Source organism: Coturnix japonica, chromosome 23, assembly GCF_001577835.2.
Source record: "Coturnix japonica isolate 7356 chromosome 23, Coturnix japonica 2.1, whole genome shotgun sequence".
NCBI lineage: Eukaryota > Metazoa > Chordata > Aves > Galliformes > Phasianidae > Coturnix > Coturnix japonica.
Genome location: NC_029538.1, coordinates 1,606,588 through 1,625,457, shown reverse-complemented (window position 1 = coordinate 1,625,457; position 18,870 = coordinate 1,606,588). Strand labels below are relative to the sequence as shown.

The following is an 18,870-nucleotide window of genomic DNA, read 5'->3' as shown; positions in this document are numbered from 1 at the left end:
GTCCTGCCAAATCACTTGTTCCCATCCTCACAGGGTTCACCAGGCACCCCCTGTGTGAGGAATTCCTCACAGGCCCCACTGGAATCCATAATTGTGTGCTGTCATTTAACTAATGCTGATCAAAACATACAAATTCCAGAGCAATTCAAGGTAAAAACCTATAAACCTGCCTCTCACCTACCCAGCATTACTCCTTCAGCACAATGGGCTGCTGCCTTTAGGTTTAGTCTTTCAGTTCACCACCTTCCTTAACTGCAACAACACCGATCTCCTGTCAACAAGGTTAGGCAAACAGCTGCTGATAAAATGACTTCCAGGTTGCTCTTTCCAAGGCCATTTGCCATGGGGTCCTCGCTTCAGACGAACACCCTGTGTGTGTATGTGTGTGTGTGTATGTGTGTGTGTGTGTGAACTCCTTGGCAGCGACAGCTGCCAGATAGCACAACCTGATTGCAGCGTGGGGCCTTGGTGCCATGGTACAGCCCGGGTTAATGACTTTGTTTATACTGTTTGGGTAATTGTGATAAGGCTGCCCAACCCGCTGCCCCTGCTGGGGTTTCATTGAGAAAACGGCCATTGACGCCATGCTGAGATCCTGCTGGTTCCAGCCAATCAGTCTGGGGACAGCTGGGGTTGGTGGCTTTTTTTTTTTGTTGTTTTTTTTCTTCTTTAATGAGGACCGCTTAATCACGGAGCGGTCAAGGCTGGGAAGGGGTGTTCCACTTGTGACCGAGCCTTATAAGAGCTTGTTTGAACAGCCATGTGCTGGCAGAGCTGGGAGGACAGGTCACTCCCAGATTGAGACGGGGAGGAAACTTACAGGTCTCTCCCATCTGCGGAGTTTCACAGAGGATCCGGGGCTCCCAGTTCTGCTCTGATGACCAGCAGCATAGACATGGACTGCGAGAGGTGTCAGTGCCAGCATGAAGACAAACACCCAGCCATTCTCTACACCCTCCTCAGCCAGAACCTGAGCCACAGCCCACCTCACCAACGCTGCCTGTGCCACCAGCGCTGGACGGTCTGCCTCCGGACACCCCATATCACCTGCCAAGCTGCATCCGACGTGTTGGTGAAAACCATCAGCTTCATGAAAAACCTCCCTTCCTTCCACCTGCTGCCTCGAGGGGACCAGCTCCTGCTGCTGGACAGCTGCTGGGTCCCCCTCTTCCTCCTGGGGCTGGTCCAGGAGACGGTGACATTTGAGGTGATGGAGACCCCAGCCCCCAGCATGCTTGAGAAGATCCTCCTCGATGGCCAAAGCAAAAGGCAGGAGCCTGAGTGGACTCAGCCCATGCTGGCCGCTGTGCAGTGGCTGCAGTGCAGCCTCAACACCTTCTGGAGCCTGGACTTGAGCCCCAAAGAATACGCCTACCTGAAGGGAGCCATTCTCTTTAATCCTGGTGAGTGTTCAACCCTCCCAGCTCTGCCTGCTGGTGGCAAGAGAAAGCCCTGCATGAGTTAGCATTTAAAAACACTGCTCTTGGCTTGGAGTCGCTCAGAGTTTGGGCAAAAGTGTGTGTGAGAGCAGGGAGAGCTGCTCACATCATTAGCACCAGCAATGCAGTTTACCTCTGGGAAGCAGGGAGGAGGGATACTGAAAATGTAGTGTTTAAAAGCAGAGACCTCCTTACCTTGCAATCAAAGAACCCTGGGTCTTACTCTACAAAGCCCATGTTTGCTTCATTAGCTGTATTTACTCCCTCAAAGCAACAGCCCTGAAATACATGTTGTTAATGGCTCTGAGGTTTTTCTCCAAGATACGGGGAGAGAGATGGGAGAAACCTCGAGCTGTTTTCCAGCCTTCCTCTTCACATCCTTCCCTCCTTTCTCTTGGCAGATGTCCCAGGGCTGACAGCCTCCCTGTACATCGAGAGCCTCCAGCGGGAAGCCGAGCGAGCGCTTCAGGAAGTTGTGCAGATCCTACACCCCAAGGACCAGGACCGCTTTACCCTCATTTTACTCATCACCTCCACCTTGAAATCCATCCCTCCTGCCCTCATCACAGACCTCTTCTTCCGACCCATCATTGGCAACGCAGACATTGTCGAGCTCATCGTGGATATGCTGTATGAAATCACCAGCTGGCAGCCGGCTCCTTCACCACGCGTGGCTCTGTGAGCTGCTGTGCTCTGCCACAGCCCTGGGGGTGCTCAACAACACCTGGCAGGGCAGCAGGGAGGACTGTGGAGCAGGCAGTCAGGCACTCAGCTCCACAGGGCTTTGCGTGTGCCTCTCTCTAGGCTGTAGGGCTCAGAGCATAAAGGAAAGCAGCCTTGATTCAGCATGGCTGCTCCACCTCTGCCAGTCTGTTTTGAGGAATGTGAGTGTGTGTGGCTGGTGGTACTGAGTTTCTAGCAAGCAGGCCAGCCCTGTGACACAGAGCAGACTGAGTTAGAGCCTGCTCCAGGCTTTTTATATCTCAGTGAATCCTCAGTTCAATTAAAATCAATGTGTGTTTTGTTAACTCCATGAGATGAGGTTGGACCTCAACTTGCTGCCCGTGATGGCTCTGTGCTGATAGTGGTATTTAGGGGTGCTGAGTATCTTCGGTGGTATCACTTGTAGAGTACAACCAGGTGCAAGCCGTAAGGAATTAGATCTTTAAGTATCAGCCAGTGTCTGCTGTGCATGAAATCTCACAGACAGCCACCAAGAATCCTCCTCAGACAGCAGGAGGGAGAAGCATCAGATCTTACAGGGCGTGCAGCCAGCTTCATGAACGCCTCCTGCCTCTCATCACATCGCATCTCCTCCCCACGATGCCATGAGCTGCAACAGGATTGCTCACAGATTGGATTACCTAAGAGCAGTGAAACGTACGGCAAATAACGCTGCATGAACACCACTTCATCCTCCCTATACACCTCAATATATATATGGCAATACTTGGAATGGCTCAGGAACACACTGAGCTACAGACACTGAACAAACATCCCTGCCTTGAGTTCCAGCTGGTTCAACATAGTAGGAAAGCTCGCTTCTCCTGCCTGCAGCTTTTGTCACTGATGTCAGTATTTAATGAGCGGACCTTCATTTGATTTGTACATAAGATGCAGTAAATTATTTTTTTAATAAAAACGTGTCACATTTTGGTGATTTTTTGTTATATTTCTGGCATTTTGGACTTGTAGAAATAGCTGTTGGAGGTACAGTGTGGGAAGGACACCTGAATGCAGGGATGGAGCATCATAGGGAATCATAGGGGAGCATTGCAATGCAGCCCCATGAGCTGTGCTGGGCACACACTGCTCTGTGCACTGAAACCTGCAGAGGCAGCACAACTGCAGCCTGTCTGTGCTGCACCTTCCTTCACGCACACAGCCACACCTGGAGGTGCTGATGCAGGAGGTTGGTGCTGACTCACCTGGATGTGCACACACAGCCCTCAGCCCACAGGAGAACAGCCATACAAAGCCTCCTGGCTCCCCACCACCATAAACACACCGTGTTTGAACAGCAGCCTGCTGGGAGAACTGTGTGCTGCCCATCCGTGCCAACACACAGCAGGTCGCTTCCAAGGGGATCTCAGCCTGACAGCCCTTCTCCAAAGGGAAGGTGGGTTGGTGTGAGTCACCCCATGATCCCTGCAGGCCCACGCCAGCCACGAGCTGCTCAGCACGGTGACATGTGTGTGAGTCACTGTGTGCTGGGCACACCACACACTGCTGGCACAGTGACCCAGCAGCAGGCAGGATCCCCAGCACAGCGAGCAGCCCCCATTGCCCCCATACCCCATAGCACTGCTGCTCCAGCTGCTCGTTGGGGACAGATTGCCCCGTCCTTGGAGGTGTGCAAGACCAGGTTGGACGGGGCCATGGGCAACCTGATCTATAGGGTCTCTATGGGGTTATAGGGTCTCTATGGGGTTTATAGGGTCTCTATGGGGTTTATAGGGTCTCTATGGGGATCTATGAGGTCCCCCCCAGCTGACCCCATAACTGCAGTTCCCCTCCCAGCCACGAGGCGGCGCCATCCTCCCCACCTCAAGACGGTTGTGACGTCATCACCGCGCGCCCATCCCTTGTGACGCACGGCTGGGTGGACAAGATGGCGGCGCTGAGCTGTGAGCTCCCTAATGGCGGCGCCGCTGCCCGGTATTGCCTGATCAGCGGCATCCCGGCCGCGCTGCGCTCCGCCCATCTCCGCTCCTACTTCAGCCAATTCCTAGAAGCCGGCGGTTTCCTTTGCTTCCACTACCGCCACCGCCCCGATCTCCCTCCTACGGGATGTGATGATCAGGCCTCATCTCCCTCTCGGTGCTGCTGCCCGGTTGCCGTTCGGCCCGGCCGGGCCCGGCGCTTTATCCGCATGTATTCGGGCCGGCGATGGGTCGGGCCCGGCGGGGCCTCGTTGCCCGGCCGCTGCCTGGTCCGCAGGGTCCGGCTCAGCCCCGGGACAGGTAGGACTGGACCCCCCCCTTTGATAAAGCCTTTACCCCTTAATGAAGTTTCCTTAACACCTTGTATCTGTTCTGGGTGTGGGAATCAAATGTTGTTTCTGCATTTAGAATAAGAATGTTTTATTTCAAGGTCTCGTTATATAAAGTGAAGCGATTTGTAGTTATTAGGTACAATGATTGCAGCTCCTGGCTGTCCAGCTGTCTGAAATAGAACTACTGGTTTTTGATGCTGGACAAATAAGACCTGAGTAATAAAGGATCCAAAGAGGAGAAGTTAAAATAATTAACAATATGCCTGTGTAAACTAGCAACAACCCCCACCCCGGCTCTTTGTTTAACAAAGGCCTCTAGGACAGAATGGAAGAAGCTTTGAAGGGAATCAACATATCAATAGGATAAGATACCGAGACATCTTGGAAACAGAACCAGCAGGACGGCGACTGACAAGATAGCAAGTGAACTAACAAATTTCAGAATGTAATTAACAAATGCAAACCTCGGGTAACATTGTAACCTGGAATACCCAACCAAAGGGGAGAGGGGAGGGGAAAACATATGGGAGAAAAGGTATCAAAACTGTAACATCATGTCCATAGGGGCGCTGCTGCCATCAGGGCGCCCGCCATTGCAATCACGAATAGAAACTGCTTTTATCAGAGATACCGTCCTGACCAAAAATTATTGAGGATATTTCCAACATGGGGCAAGCAGAGTCAGTGTGGGGGCTGTTCCTCTACCCAGACCTCCCCAGGAGAGCTCAATTTACCCCTCTCTGCTGTAGGTCCCTCCCCAGATCACTCCTTCCCTCTTGCAGGCACAGAGATGTCTCCCAATGGAGCAGACACGAAGGCTGAGGGTGAAACCGTCTCTGAAGCGGATTTAAAGCGTCTGCCTGAGTTCAACCCTCCTTCCTTTATGCCTTTTGGGAACGTGGGCACCCCTCTGAAAGTGTTTCTGGAGCTGATCCGTGCCTGCAGGCTGCCCCCCAGGATCATCAAGAAATTACAGCTGGATTTCCCAAAGACGGGCTCATCGCGGAGGTACGGCAACGTGCCTTTTGAATACCAGAACACTGAGACGGTTATAGAAGAAGAAAGAGTTTACACCGCTACAGGGGATGAGATCACTGAGGACCAGGGGCCTGTGGCAAGACCTGAGGTGACTGATGCAGCCGGTGCTGAGGAAGATGAGGTGGGGCAGGAAAAGGAGGAAGAGGAGTCGCACTCGGATGACGTAAGTGGAGTTTTGTGGTGCTGCCTGAGGTCAGACATTGAGCTGCAAAGCTGAGAGAGTCGATGTAACTCTTAGAGCTGATTTTTAACCTTTCAATTGTATTGCAAAGTCAGTTTGTCTGAAAACAGTGTTAAAATGTGGTAGTGTGCATTCTGAGCTCCTTAGTGCATGTAGTAGTACAGATATTAATACTTCCAGAACAGCTTGTCCAAGTGAAACTGCTTTATGGTGTCAGCACAAAGAGCTCAATCCAGAGGATGGAGCCCAGCTGGTGGCTGCTGCTGCAGGAGGGGACCTCTGCTGTTGTGTGGCAGGTCGGTCTGGCTCTGCTGTTGCTTGTAAATGAGATGGCTGGAGACTGGGGAGCACATCAGCGCTCTGGAAATGACATGCAGAGTCGTGCAGATGGTTGTTGACCTCGGATGCTCCTGCAGTACAAGTTAGTCATTCAGAGAAAAATGACTTTCTTGACAAAGACTTCTAGAAAGCTGGGCTGGTCTGGCTCTCCAGAGATTATCTTACTGCCCCCGGCAGGCTCCTGTCTAGCCTGTTCTCCCAATCTTTGTTATTACAGAGGCAAGTCCTGAGGCAAGCCATTCCCGTTCTTGGCTGTCCTGCCATTATACACCAGAATTAAGCTGTATTATGTCAAATCTTTGCTGTAGTTTTATTCCATTTAGATTCTCCTAGCAACAGTGGACACAGAGAACGCTTTGTTCCTTCCTTTAAGAACTTCTTATTCAACAGCTGCTTTCGGTCTTTTCCATACTAAGCAAGTCTGTTCCTGTGGCCATTTCTCATGGGCTGGATCTCTAGCTATTCGTTTGGACATCCCATAGTTGGTTAATATCTCCCTTGAAGGGCTGTGCCCAAAGCTGGGCAGACAGCAGTAAAGCTGTCAGTCTGATCTGTGGCTGTGCCAGCAAACTCCTTTTCTGGAACCCATACAATCTCTTTAGGGATCTACTTGAGTGGAATTAATTGGTTGCTAGTGCTGACTTTAGGTACAACACGCCTGCTCCTTAAATGGACATCTTTGCATTACGGATCAGGTACGCTGCTGAAAGCATGTTGTGAAGTGGGTGTGGCGTGGTATTTTTCACCACTTCTGTCTGCTGACTCTGAAGATGGCATTAGTCAGGGGAATGAGGTCAGCAGCGCTGGTCATGTCAGTGCCTGAGAACAGCAGGCTGAGACGAGCTCTGTTGACAAAGGTGTTCTATAGTGAAGGCATTGCAATGGACCGTGAGGGTCAGGGAAGTGAAAAGGAGGCTCTGTGCTGCTGCTGTCACCCACCTCTTGCTGGTTTCTTTGCAGGACAATGATACCTGTGAGGAATGGGAGCGACACGAGGCTCTGCATGAGGATGTGACCAAGCAGGATCGTGTGGAGGAGCGGCTGTTTGAGGAGGAGATTGAGCTGAAGTGGGAGAAGGGAGGCTCAGGCCTTGTCTTCTACACAGATGCTCAGTACTGGAGGGAGGAGAATGGAGGTAACGTTGGTGTTTGTGTCACTGCACTACAGACCGACTGCCACAAGCTGGGGACTGGGAACCCAGCCTGGCAAAAGCAGATAGATCAAGTATAACCCTTCAGGTCACTGCAGATATGGGCACCTGGCAGTCGATTTTTAAGCCTTGTCTTGATGACAGAACCTACAGAGGTTCCATCTGATGGCTCTGTTGGTCCTACTAGCAGCCTATTCTGTAAGCTCTGTGGCTTGTGTACCCTAATATCTGTTCCTTCCCATTTTGTTAGAGAGAACAGGGCTCCACCACTAGCTTACAGCTCTTCTGTGTCAGATTTCCACAGCCATCACCAAAACCCGTGCTTTTCTTCTCTTGGCAGACTTTGATGAGCAGACTGCGGATGACTGGGATGTGGACATGAGCATCTACTATGACAAAGGTATTCGTGGTTGGAAAAACTTCATAGGAAACAGGGGAGGCTGGGAAGTTCTGAACCTGCAGAACTGTTGACGAGGGGAGCTCAGTCATCCTTTGAAAGCATCTGAGACGTCACTGTACTTGAAAGAACATTTTTTGGCTGTGAGGGTTGCCAAAAAGAACAGGTTCTGCCTCCTTGCTGGGTGGTGCTCTGGGGGAAATCACAGCAGGAAATGGATTTCCTGAGCTGTGCTACTCTGACTCTTGCTGCTTTTTTTCCCTAGATGGAGGTGACAAGGATGCTCGTGACTCAGTCCAGATGTGGCTGGAACAGAGACTTCGAGATGGTTTGGAGGATGGTTCTACATCAAGGCAGCAAATTGGCACCTTTGAGAGATACACCAAGGTGAGCTTTGGGTACAGAGTGGATGGGGAAAGGCTGCTCTGGTGATGTACAAAATATGTGGGTCTTGGAGGTTCTGAGAAGATGAGAGAGGGCTTCATCTGACATCTTTATGACTTCATTTCTCCCAGGGCTTTGGCAGGAAGGTTCTGGAGCAGCAGGGCTGGACGGAAGGGCTGGGGCTGGGGAGCAACAACTCTGGAATGGCTGAAGCTCTTGACAACGAGGGTCAGAATCCCAGATGCAAGAGAGGTCTGGGGTAAGTACCTTGTTTGTGCCCTGCTGGCCTGTGTTTGGAGCCTCTGCCTGGCATCTGCAACTCACTGGCTTAAAAAGAGTCAAGTGTGAGCCAGAGCAGTAAGGCTGCATCCCAGGGGCCTCCACAGCACTCCAGAGCTGACTGCTCTGCTCTTTCTGCCAGTCCAATGCACTTGAAATGACTTGTGTTGTTAGGCCAGAAGAACTGGAACCATATGCAGGTTCCTGCAGCACACAGACGTGGAGGGAGAGCTGAGCTCAGGAATTAAGGGTCACCTATGCTACAATATTTCTGTAGGAAAAGCTCAAGTGACCTGAGTGAGATCTGTGTGCCTTACTTCTGATTTCTGTGTGCTTTGCTCAGTGCTGTGTCTCACTGTGAGAGCTGCTGCTTATTCCTGTCTATGAGGTGGCTTCAGGACAGGGCACCTGCACCATTTCTACCTGTTTCTCCTTTATAACATGCTGAAGACAGCCTGGATATATACGGGTGTCCCACTCTACCCCAGCACTAGTGGACCCAATGCTATCTGCTTCCCTCTAGGTACCATGGGGAGAAACTACCAGCGTTCAGCAAGGTGAAAAAGCCACGGAGAGACACTGCTGTCCTCATCTCAACCATCTACGATGACCCTGAGCCCATTGACAGCGGTGACCAGCTGCTCAGGCGCCAGCCACCCACTGCCATGAAGTACAGACAGGACATGCCTTTCGTCCGGGCATCGCGTGGCACTCTGGAGAGCTTCAGCACTCAGTCACACTGAGCACAGACTGACACTGAGCCTTTTAATGGTGCTGCTCCTGTTGACCACAGGCTGGTTCCTGCTGGTCTCAATTCTGGAGTACTTTGTTCATATATTTATTTTTGGAAGAAATAATTTGTAGCGGAAATAACCTTGATGATTATATTTTTTACAGCTATTAAAGCGAGGGGAGACATTAATGGTCCTGTTCACTGGGAACAAGGTGGGAACTGCAGTTATACCTGGGCTTTAAAGCTAATACTGCTGCCTGGATGTAGTTCTATCCGCAGCCAGCTCAGCCCAAAAAGCCGAGCACACAGTTCACATCTCCTTCATACCCAAGGCAGGACAAGTACAGGCAGGGCCAGCTGTGGCAACTTAACTGTCCTGCTGCAAGTTTGCTGCGGGCTCCCAGCTTTGTCTATTGGGTGTGACCATCCCACAGTCCCGGGAGAAACTCATTGGGATGAAAGACACGTCCTGGCAGCCCTGGGGAAGGCGTCTCCCTGTGGTCAGCTGGAGCAGCTGCTTCCTTCCATGCTTCCCTATGACAAAGCTTGGGCTGCACGGAGCCCTGGGCTGAGAGCTTTCATCCGTGTGACCCGGCCTTGTGGTGTTACGTGTGGATTCAGTGTCCTCCGTGTCAGTGGGCTCCTGCTGCTTACTCTGCACTTCTCATAGGTGTGGCAGACACGACGTAGAGTCAGTTCTCTGTTTGTGGAGGCGGGGTTGGGGGGGAGCTGGGTTTGTGCCTGGAGGAAACGGGTGGAGCGGGGAATCGAACCGGCGGCCCCACGACACCCGCTGCGCCCTCCGACCGCCAGGGGGCGCTGTGCGGGCGGCTGCTACTCCGGAACGAGGTGAGCGGGGCCCTGCGGGCAGCCGGACCCAGCGGTGAGACACCGGAAGTGGCGGTGAGAGGGATGGGGGACACGTGGGGGCGTGGGGACGGGACTGGGTGGGGGGTGTAGGACTGGAGGGGGGACACGGGGCCGGGTGGGGACATGGGGGGGTGTGGGGTCATGGGGGGACGTGGGGGCACAGGGCTGGGTGTGGGGTCACAGGGGGGTGTGGGGTCACAGGGCTGGGTGAGGGGCACGGGGGGATGCACTGCTGTGATGCTCAGCTCTGTGCCTTCTTTATAAGCAGCCCAAGGCTGAGAGTGAATGAGAGCTTAATATTGCCTTGTTCAGGAGGAGGAGATGAGCCGCCATGTCTGAGAGCAGCAAAGGGAACCCGCTGTCCTTCGGGCAGGTGGTGATCGGACCCCCAGGCTCCGGTAAAACAACGTATTGCCACGGCATGCAGCACTTCATGGGCAGCATCGGCCGCTCGGTGGCCGTGGTGAACCTGGACCCGGCCAACGAGGCCATGCCGTATTCGTGCGCCGTGGACATCTCGGAGCTCATCACTTTATCTGATGTGATGGAGAACTTGAAGCTGGGGCCCAACGGGGGGCTCATCTACTGCATGGAGTACCTGGAGGCCAATTGCGATTGGTTGCAGGAGAAGCTGGCTGCTTTCAGAGGTCACTATTACCTGTTTGATTGCCCGGGGCAGGTGGAGCTCTACACCCACCACGATGCCCTGAAGAACGTCTTTGCACAGTTGGCCAAGTGGAATTTCAGGGTGGGTTCGGTGCTGCTGAGCAGGGGGCTGAGGTGTTGCTTTTTGGTTGTGGATGTGGCTGTTAAGGGCTGTTTTCTTCACTATCCTCCTTGAGAAAGGGTTGCCCAAGGAGGCTGTGGATGCCCCATCCCTGCAGGCATTCAAAGCCAGGCTGGATGTGGCTCTGGGCAGCCTGGGCTGCTGGTTGGTGACCCTGCACACAGCAGGGGGTTGGAACTGGATGAGCATCATGTTCCTTTTCAACCCAGGCCATTCTATTCTTGCTGGGACAGGCAGGAGTAGCTTATTCAGGATGTTTAACACAGTGTCACTATCCTGAGCAGGAACATGGATGGGTTCATGGGTTCCTTCCTCCCAGAGTCTCCCAGCTGGAAGGTTTGTGCTGTGTTTGATTTGAGTCAGTGCTGTATTTCAGGGCAGGGAGTTCTGTGTGCGTGCAGATCGAGTGCAGATCCTCTGCATTGCACTGTGAGAAATCCAGGTGTCATCTCAGGCCCTGCCTGCCCCTCCTGCAGCCAAACCAAATGGCTGTGCACCTCGTAATACGTGCTCTGTGCTTTCTTGCACAATGGAAGATGCAAATTAGGAAGCGCGGGTGAGAAGAGTCCCATAACCACGCTAACTTGCCTACGTTGCATTTGCTTTGCATTCGGGCCAAAGCATGAATGTGCAAACCACACGGGGCGCGAGCAAGAAGGGCAAGTTGGTTTGCTTGAGAGTGTCGCTGGGAATCTGCACATTAGAATTCATCCTTATTCAAATAGACCTACACGAAACTGCAGTTACTAAAAAAAGGCTGCTTACTCTCCTGTTCTGATGGGCGCAGGGGTGCTTGCACCTGCCTGTGAGCTTTGCACTGGCTTTATTTTGCCTGCAGAAGCTCAGCTGTGATTCAGCCACCGTCAGCTACAGAGCTCTGCCTGTGAGTGGCATTGTGCAACGGGCAGCAGCTTAGCAGAGATCTCGGACCACGTTGTTACAGCGCTGTGAAACGCAGGGGATCGAGCAGCTCGTTAATGTAATGATTCATCCTCATTTCAAACCACAAAGTGCTTCTCCTGGCAGAGCGAGGAGTTCTGCAGTTACTGCCATTGAGTTGGCAAACCTTCCTATGGGGAACGTGGAAACCTTGAGCCAGTTGTGTAGCTCGGAATGGGGGCCACCCCGGCACCCCCTTAAAGCCTGCAGAGTGCAGACAGGCTGGGAGCTGCTGCTGCAAAGAGAGGTGGCCTCAGAGCAGTTGGGGTGGAAGGTGTCCTGCAGTGCTGCAGCCTTCCCACAGCCCTCCCTGCCTGCATCCACCTCCCTCTGAACCCCCCCACAGGTGTGAGGGTGGAGATGCTGGATCTATCCATGCACTGTATGGACTGTATATCCATAGGAGGGTGTTTTATGATAGCTTTCCCCACATAGGAGCCTGTGTGATGAGTTAGATCTGGGAGCGTTGTCCTTCTCAGTGTCTCCCAGGGTTATGCAGGAGGATTTTCACCTTTGTGCCTTTGCTCCCCAGCTGGCTGCTGTACATCTGGTGGATTCCCATTACTGCACAGACCCTGGCAAGTTCATCTCCGTGCTCTGCACTTCACTCTCCACGATGCTGCATGTGGAACTGCCCCACGTCAACGTCCTCTCCAAGATGGACCTGATTGAGCAGTACGGCAAGCTGGGTAAGAGCCTTTCAGAGAGAGAAACGTGGAGTCGGGTGGTGGCAGATGCAGATCAGCTGCCGTGGTACAGGGCTGTTCTGCTGGGAGGTGGTTGGGAAGATGGTGTAAATCTCACTGGGTTCTTGGAGGTGAGATCTGGCCAGGGCTGCTTACCTGTATTTGCAAATGGTTTTCAGAGCCTCTTGGTGTTTCCTTCCAGCTTTCAACCTGGATTATTACACGGAGGTCTTGGACCTCTCTTACCTGGTTGACCATTTAGCTTCTGACCCCTTCTTCAGAAACTACCGCCGCCTCAATGAGAAGCTGGTGGAGGTGATTGAGGACTACAGCCTGGTGTCCTTCGTTCCTCTCAATGTCCAGGTGATGCTGGGGGAGGAGAAGGGCAGAGAGAGCACGGAGTGCTGGCAAAGCAGCCGGGATGTTTGAGAGCAGCTGGGTTACACGGGGGGGAAACAGACCTGCAAAGGCTGCTCCAGATTCCATGCTGCCTGTGCTGCTTCTCCATCTGCACCCAGAACTGGCTGTAAGAGTCAGAGACACAGGGGCTGTGAGGTTTTATAATAGATAGGGATGGAGGAGGATGGTGAGATGCACCCAGACTTGCACGTGTTCTGTGGCAGCCGAAGGAGAAGGAAAAGCTAATGGGCTTGGAGCTGTGAGAGCCTCGTGTCCTGGGGTGGGGAACCGAGACTCCTTCTTCCTTCAGCACCCGCATTTCAATTCCAAGCCATTACCTAAAACACGTTTAAATCAGAGTCATTTGGAGATGGGAGGGACGCAGTTGGGAGCCAGGACTGAAAATGTTAATTTTGCACTTTGCAGAAGTGTCAACAAAGGGAGATGGACCGAGATGAGCAGTGATGAAAGGGAGCGAGAGGGCGGAGGGTGTCAACCCATCGTGTATTCAGACCCCAGGGGGAGCTCCTCCTTGTCCTGTTGCCCCGCGGGCTCAGGGAGGAGGCAGGCAATGTCGTGGAGGCTTTGCCTATAGTTTGGGTGGCCCACAGCCTGGGAGAAAATGGGTGGTAAAGGGCAGCGTGAGCTGTTGGCCCTGGGAAGGACCGTGTTCCTCATGTGTCACCTCTCTCCCTTTCAGGACAAGGACAGCATGCGGCAAGTGATGCAGGCAGTGGACAAAGCCAATGGCTGTTCCTTTGGGGACCAGGAGCAGAGGAGCCTGGAAGCTCTGATGTCAGCAGCAGTGGGGGCAGATTTCCACTTTACTTCGTATCCTTCTCCACCGTTCCTCCCTTGTGTTAAATTCCCCCTTTGGGGATGGGGTGAGAGGGGCTGGAGGTGGGGCTGGCAGCTTGCAGGTTGTTCCTGCTATTTTGATGCTGTGTTGTGATGCAGATGCTCAGCCCAGGGCTTAGGCAGTTGTCCACACCACAGCTACCGCATGCTTTGCTAATTGACGCTGTACGTGTGGGAGGAAAATCTTTTGACAACTTTCCTCTCATTCACACTCGCTTGGACTGTTTCTTTGCGCTCCGTCCAAACCATACAATTGATTCTCCTCTACTTGTCGGGTCTGGGATCAACCAGAGCCAGAAATAACTCAGGTGATGCGTGCAGCTGCCAGCTCTGCTGCCTTCCTGCCAGCCTTCAGGCGCACGTTGGGGTTGGCTCCTGGCTGAGAACATTAGAGCTCCTTGGAGAAGGGAGTGTTTGAGCCCTGCCCTGCCGCCTTGTTTTCCTTAATTAGTGCGTTATCAGCACGCTTGCAGTGCAGGAGAAGTATGTGCAATCTCAGGACAAGACGGTGGAGGAAGAAGTGATGGATATGTAACACACCCAGCTGCGCCGCAGCCGCTCTCTGCTTTGACAGCTCTCCTTTTGCTGCTGAGAGCTTAAGGGACTCTCTGTGTTGTGTGACTCAGAGCAAGGGAAAGTCTCTCCGGGCTCTGCCTGCTGCGCTCCTTCACTGTGGAGATTGAGCTCAGCCCCATTGAGCAGCATTGGAATGGAGGGGCTCTGGGTGAGGGCGAAGCAAGTGGGGTCTTTATGGAGCAGGAGAGATCTGGGTGGGAGTTGTGAGAGAAGAGAAACAAGGGAGGCTGAGCTTTGCCACGTCACCTCTTCCCCGTTGTGCCCAATGAGGATCTGGGGAAAGAAAAATCAGCAGGTTTCTATAGTGAGACATGAGACGTGAGTTCTTGGTTTACCTCATAGGAGCAGCGTACGTGGCCCTTGTAGTCGGGATTATCCAGGCTCAGAAGCCTCCAGTCTGTCTCAGGGAGGACAGAGATAGTTGTTTTTCTTTCTTTTTTTTTAAATAATGATGGACTCTTTTCTTAATAAAACACTTTGACTCGCTTTCATCTTGGGACTTTGCTGAACCTGAATGAATAAAACCCAGCGCTGCAAAGCCTGGGGCTAAAAACCCTCAGGTGGGAACGTCACAGCAGGGCTGTGTTTGTAACGCTGTGTTCCTCTACCTGGGAACTGTGCAAGTCCTTCTGCAGCTGGAAGTGGGGTTGGGAGCCAACCTGAAGCTGAAACTCCATCCTCATGCTTTGCTGGTGAGGGTTTCCAGCCCAATCTCAGCCCCAGATCTGATGCAGGAGGGGCAGATGATGTGCTTATAAAAAACAAGCTGATTTATGGCTGTTTTTTCACAGCTCTAAGAGATTCGGTGGCTTAAAAGGGTGCTGTTGGGTCAAGCTGGAGTTACCCACGAGCTGCCAAAGCTTTTATAGCTGCTCGGCTTTAGTTCTATCCCTGCAACACCTGCAGCCCCAGCCCTGCGGTGGGGAAGATGGAAAATCAAGGAGCTCTGAGCCCCGAGGGGAGCTGCCACGTCCCACAAACCGGGTCCTTCTCTTGCACGTCCCCACGCCGGGAGGGGACGGCTCCTGGGGGCTGAGGAGGTGACACCCTGGCTCCCGTCGCTCCCGTTGAGCAAGTGTTAGGCATGGGGCCAGGATTCGTCACCAAGGTGCAGGCCTGGCCCTGGGGTCCTGGCTCCCAGCCCCAGCTCTGTGCTTTGTAGGGTCAGGGATGGGGAATGGTTGGGGATGGGGAATGGTCGAGGCTTTGCTCATCGCCCTGTGTGGGGATGTGCAGCTCCATCCCCCTGCCCCACAGCACAGCCCATCCCTAGAAGGGGCTCCAGAGCTCAGGACAGGCTCCTTTCAAAGCAGTGGGCTCAGAGCGGGCTGATCCCAGCAGGAGTGTGGGGCTGGGACCAACACTGAGTGGTTTCAGAGCCCCCCAGGCTGTGGTGGGCATCATCCCTGCACTGTGCTGTTCTCTGTGTGGACAGACACACAGAAGGGCAGCACCCAACTTGGACACCCCAAAAGCTGCCCTGCTGTGGCCACCAGCCCTTGGGATGGGGCTCAACCACTGTCATCCAGCTTGGGGACGAGGGACAAGCCTGGCTGTGTGTCCTGCTGCCCGCCTGTCCTGCTTGGGGTGTGCAAGCAGCGCCAATGGAGCAGCAGAGATCTATTCCAGTAGCCATAAAGCCATGGCCACTAGTCGCTGGGTGTGGGGCTGTGCTGGGACCTGATTCCAGTGCCCACCTTCTGTCCCCAGCCCAATGGGGCTCTGAGTTGGGGATACCCCCTGGTCATGGGCACCTGAGTCCCGTTGTTTTGCTACTGTTGGAAAACCCTAAAATCCACCTGCACAGCCCTGCTCTGTTCCTACTGTGGGCAGACAAGGATGGGGAGCCCTTGTGGGGATGGGGGGGTCCCTCCCAGCTCCAAAAAGCCTCCGGGCTGTCTGTGAGGTTGTGGAGCAGCACAGCCCCAATCACTGCAATTTGGGGCATGGTTAGAATTGCACACCACCCACCGTCCCCTCCCCGTGTCCCCAACCCCGGGGGTCAGGCCCAGCAGGTGCCTGCGGCTCATCCTGCACGTCTGCCAACCCTATGCTGCCCATAGGGCATGGGAGCAGCTACCAGGAGGGGTGGGTGCATTCAGGGCAGGATGGAGGCCAACCGTGGGAGCCCCTTATTTCCCCCTCAGAGGGAACTGATGGCACTGAGGGACCCCAACCCCATCCTCATACTCAGCCTCATGTATTTCCTCAGCTCTGGGTTGGGGGCTCCCAGTGCTGCCCTGCAGGCTCTAAGCCGGCTCTGCCACGGGATGTGGGGCTGGGAGAGCAGGTTCTGCTCCGCTCATCCTCCCACAGCCAGAGCATTCCCACGGCCCCATCCTCCCCACCGCAGGGTCGTGCCTCAGTTTCCCCATACCCAACACTGGACCGTGCCAAAGCACAGCTCAGCACTATGTCCCCAATGTCCCCAAGTGAAGACCCCGTTGAACCGGCACACCCTGAGTCACTCGGCTTCCTCCTGCCACCCCATTTCCCATCAAAGCCGGGTCCTGCCCAGCACGGCCCAGCCCTGCTGCTCTCCATCTGATGAGCTCACGGCCCAGGCTGCCAGGACTGGATTTCAGTGTAATTAACTGTTCGTGTTGAAACTCGCGCTCCCAGAGCTGCACCCTTCGCTGTGGCTGAGAGCCAGGGCCAGAAGTGCTGAGCTTTCTCCAGCGCCGGCACATCCACACCTCCATGGGGATGTCCTCACCTCGGTGGGATGCTGTCACCTCCCCTGTGACAGCTCCGTGTCAGTGCTGGAGGGGAAGAGCTGAAACATCCCCCTGTCTGCACGGAGCCCCAGTAATGGGGTTTGGGACACTGTGGGTTGCGTGGTTTGGGTGGGGACACCATGGGGATGGAGATATCATGGAGGTGGGGACATCAAGATGGGGATGGGGACATTGTAGGGATGGGGACATCATAGGGATGGGAAGACCATAAGGGTGGAAACATAATGAGGATAGGGACACTATGAGGATGGGGACACTATGGAATGGGGACACCATGGGGATGGAAACCCTACGGGGATGGAAATACTATGGGGGTGGGGACACCATAGGAACATCTTGGGGATGAGGACAGTACAAGAATGGGAAAACCAAAGGGATGGAGACACCATGGGAATGGGGACATACAATTGCAGGGCTGGAGACCTGGGACATACTCTCCCTATGGAAAACCCACCTAGAAAGCCCATTCTGAGACCCGTCCCTGAGGTCTGGGGCTGGCTGAGTACCCCCACACCCCATGGCGGGGCTGGGAGGGGCTGCAGGCAGCCAGACCTGCACTTTGGAGGCCCCGAGTGCTCCCCAGCATGGCGTGGCACGCAATGGGACCGGCTGTGGGAGCTGCAGGAGCTGCCTGGGCTTGTGCACGACAGGAGAGATGAGGCGACCACAGAGGCAGACGTGCACGAGATGGTTTATTGGAGCCACACAGAGGCTTCGGCAATTCGCAATCCTCCATCCGGGTGGGGGGCACATCAACCCCCCCCCTCCCCTTTCTCCCCATCCCGTCCCATCACCTCCTCCCATTGCCCCCAAGGGACCAGCGGCACGGCTCTAGCCCCCCAAGACAGAGGGCTAGGGCCCCCCCTAAGCTACGCTGGGGTATCCCCCAAACAAAGTGTTAAAGGGGTGAGGGGAGCATGACAAGAACATGGGGGGGGGGAGAAGGAAAGGGGAGGCCCTGCCAAAGGGCAAACATATGGACCCCACTCCCAGAACTGGAGGGGGGGTAAGGGTGGGGGGGCGAAATACCTTCCCCACTCCTTAAAAAAGGAACAAAACAAAAGGAAAAGACACCGAAGGGCTTCGGGAAGGGGAAGGGGAAAGGGGGGGGAGTCTGGGAGGGAGGGGAGGAGGAAGGAGGTGGGGGATGGACCCCAGCTGCATTGGGGGCCGTTCAGTTCTTGGGCTCTTCGCCAGCCTCGCCGCCGTCTTCACCCGCGCACTCGGCTGTCCATAGCGTCAGGTTGTCCCTGAGCAGCTGCATGATGAGGGTGCTGTCCTTGTAGGAGTCTTCGCTGAGCGTGTGCAGGTCCCCCATGGCCTCGTCGAAGGTGGTCTTGGCCAGCGAGATGGCCTGCTCGGGGGCGTTGGCGATCTCGTAGTGGAAGACGGAGAAGTTGAGGGCCAGCCCCAGGCGGATGGGGTTCGTGGGCTGCATCTCCTTTTTGCTGATGTCCATGGCCTCTTGGTACGCCTTCTGGGCGCTGTCGATCGTCTCCTTGCGGTCGTTGCCGGAGGCCACCTCAGCCAGGTATCGGTAATAGTCTCCCTTCATCTTCAGGTAGAACACTTTGCTCTCTGCATCTCCGGCCTTCTTGATGAGGTGCTTCTCCAGCAAGCCCAGCACCACGTTGCAGACGCCCTTCAGCTCCTCTTCCACCTTCTCCCTGTATTCATTCACCAGCTGCGCTTTGTCGTCTCCCTCCTCGGTTTTGTGCTCGATGCTGGAGATGACCCTCCACGCCGAGCGCTGGCAGCCCACCACGTTCTTATAGGCGACGGAGAGGAGGTTGCGCTCCTCGTTGGACAGCTCGTCTCCATGCTCCACCACCGCCTTCATGAAGTCCGCCATGTCCTCATAGCGCTCAGCCTGCTCGGCCAGCTTGGCTTTCTGCACTTGGTGGTTTCTTGCCATGGCTGAGGGCGGATGAGGAGCAGGATGAGACGAGGAGTGGGGCCGGGAGCCGTCGGAGCCTCTGCTGAGCTTCACCGCCCCGATTCGCTTTTGGCTGAGCGTCGGAGCCCCGAGCAAGAGCAGGAGGAGCCAACGAGGCTGAAGGAGCGGCCTCCTCCTCCTCTGCT

At 54.5% G+C, this 18,870-nt stretch overlaps 4 protein-coding genes across 6 annotated transcripts; 3 read left to right on the top strand and 1 right to left on the bottom strand.

Annotated features, from left to right (window-relative positions):
• Nucleotides 1–697: 697 nt before the first annotated feature.
• Nucleotides 698–3,099, top strand: NR0B2 (nuclear receptor subfamily 0 group B member 2). Its single transcript, XM_015883772.2, has 2 exons — nt 698–1,403; nt 1,841–3,099. The coding sequence occupies exons 1-2, from the start codon at nt 878–880 to the stop codon at nt 2,119–2,121; spliced, it is 807 nt and encodes a 268-aa protein (XP_015739258.1). The 5' UTR covers nt 698–877; the 3' UTR covers nt 2,122–3,099.
• A 914-nt stretch (nt 3,100–4,013) lies between these two features.
• On the top strand, nt 4,014–9,124 carry GPATCH3 (G-patch domain containing 3). Its single transcript, XM_015883700.2, has 7 exons — nt 4,014–4,402; nt 5,217–5,635; nt 6,953–7,127; nt 7,483–7,542; nt 7,805–7,926; nt 8,055–8,182; nt 8,726–9,124. Exons 1-7 carry the CDS (start codon nt 4,051–4,053, stop codon nt 8,943–8,945), a joined length of 1,476 nt encoding a protein of 491 aa, XP_015739186.1. The 5' UTR covers nt 4,014–4,050; the 3' UTR covers nt 8,946–9,124.
• Nucleotides 9,125–9,746: 622 nt separating this feature from the next.
• On the top strand, nt 9,747–14,541 carry GPN2 (GPN-loop GTPase 2). Of its 3 annotated transcripts, none has more exons than XM_015883702.2 (6): nt 9,747–9,838; nt 10,118–10,553; nt 12,064–12,220; nt 12,420–12,580; nt 13,317–13,447; nt 13,937–14,541. In XM_015883702.2, the coding sequence occupies exons 2-6, from the start codon at nt 10,137–10,139 to the stop codon at nt 14,007–14,009; spliced, it is 939 nt and encodes a 312-aa protein (XP_015739188.1). In that variant the 5' UTR covers nt 9,747–9,838; nt 10,118–10,136; the 3' UTR covers nt 14,010–14,541. The 3 variants fall into 3 exon arrangements, with proteins under 3 accessions (XP_015739188.1, XP_015739189.1, XP_015739187.1); XM_015883703.1 differs by lacking the exon at nt 9,747–9,838 and adding an exon at nt 9,900–9,920; XM_015883701.2 differs by lacking the exon at nt 9,747–9,838 and having other exon boundaries at nt 10,001–10,553.
• A 2,922-nt stretch (nt 14,542–17,463) lies between these two features.
• On the bottom strand, nt 17,464–18,856 carry SFN (stratifin). Its single transcript, XM_015883209.2, has one exon. It carries the CDS (start codon nt 18,701–18,703, stop codon nt 17,963–17,965), a length of 741 nt encoding a protein of 246 aa, XP_015738695.1. The 5' UTR covers nt 18,704–18,856; the 3' UTR covers nt 17,464–17,962.
• Nucleotides 18,857–18,870: the final 14 nt, after the last annotated feature.

Coding starts and splice junctions, on each gene's coding strand:
- NR0B2 (XM_015883772.2), top strand. CDS start 878: ATGACCAGCAGCATAGACATGGACTGCGAGAGGTGTCAGTGCCAGCAT. Junction 1,404..1,840: donor AGCCATTCTCTTTAATCCTG/GTGAGTGTTCAA, acceptor TTCTCTTGGCAG/ATGTCCCAGGGCTGACAGCC.
- GPATCH3 (XM_015883700.2), top strand. CDS start 4,051: ATGGCGGCGCTGAGCTGTGAGCTCCCTAATGGCGGCGCCGCTGCCCGG. Junction 7,128..7,482: donor CTGGAGGGAGGAGAATGGAG/GTAACGTTGGTG, acceptor TTCTCTTGGCAG/ACTTTGATGAGCAGACTGCG. Junction 7,543..7,804: donor GAGCATCTACTATGACAAAG/GTATTCGTGGTT, acceptor TTTTTTCCCTAG/ATGGAGGTGACAAGGATGCT.
- GPN2 (XM_015883702.2), top strand. CDS start 10,137: ATGTCTGAGAGCAGCAAAGGGAACCCGCTGTCCTTCGGGCAGGTGGTG. Junction 12,221..12,419: donor TGAGCAGTACGGCAAGCTGG/GTAAGAGCCTTT, acceptor GTTTCCTTCCAG/CTTTCAACCTGGATTATTAC. Junction 12,581..13,316: donor TCGTTCCTCTCAATGTCCAG/GTGATGCTGGGG, acceptor TCTCCCTTTCAG/GACAAGGACAGCATGCGGCA.
- SFN (XM_015883209.2), bottom strand. CDS start 18,703: ATGGCAAGAAACCACCAAGTGCAGAAAGCCAAGCTGGCCGAGCAGGCT.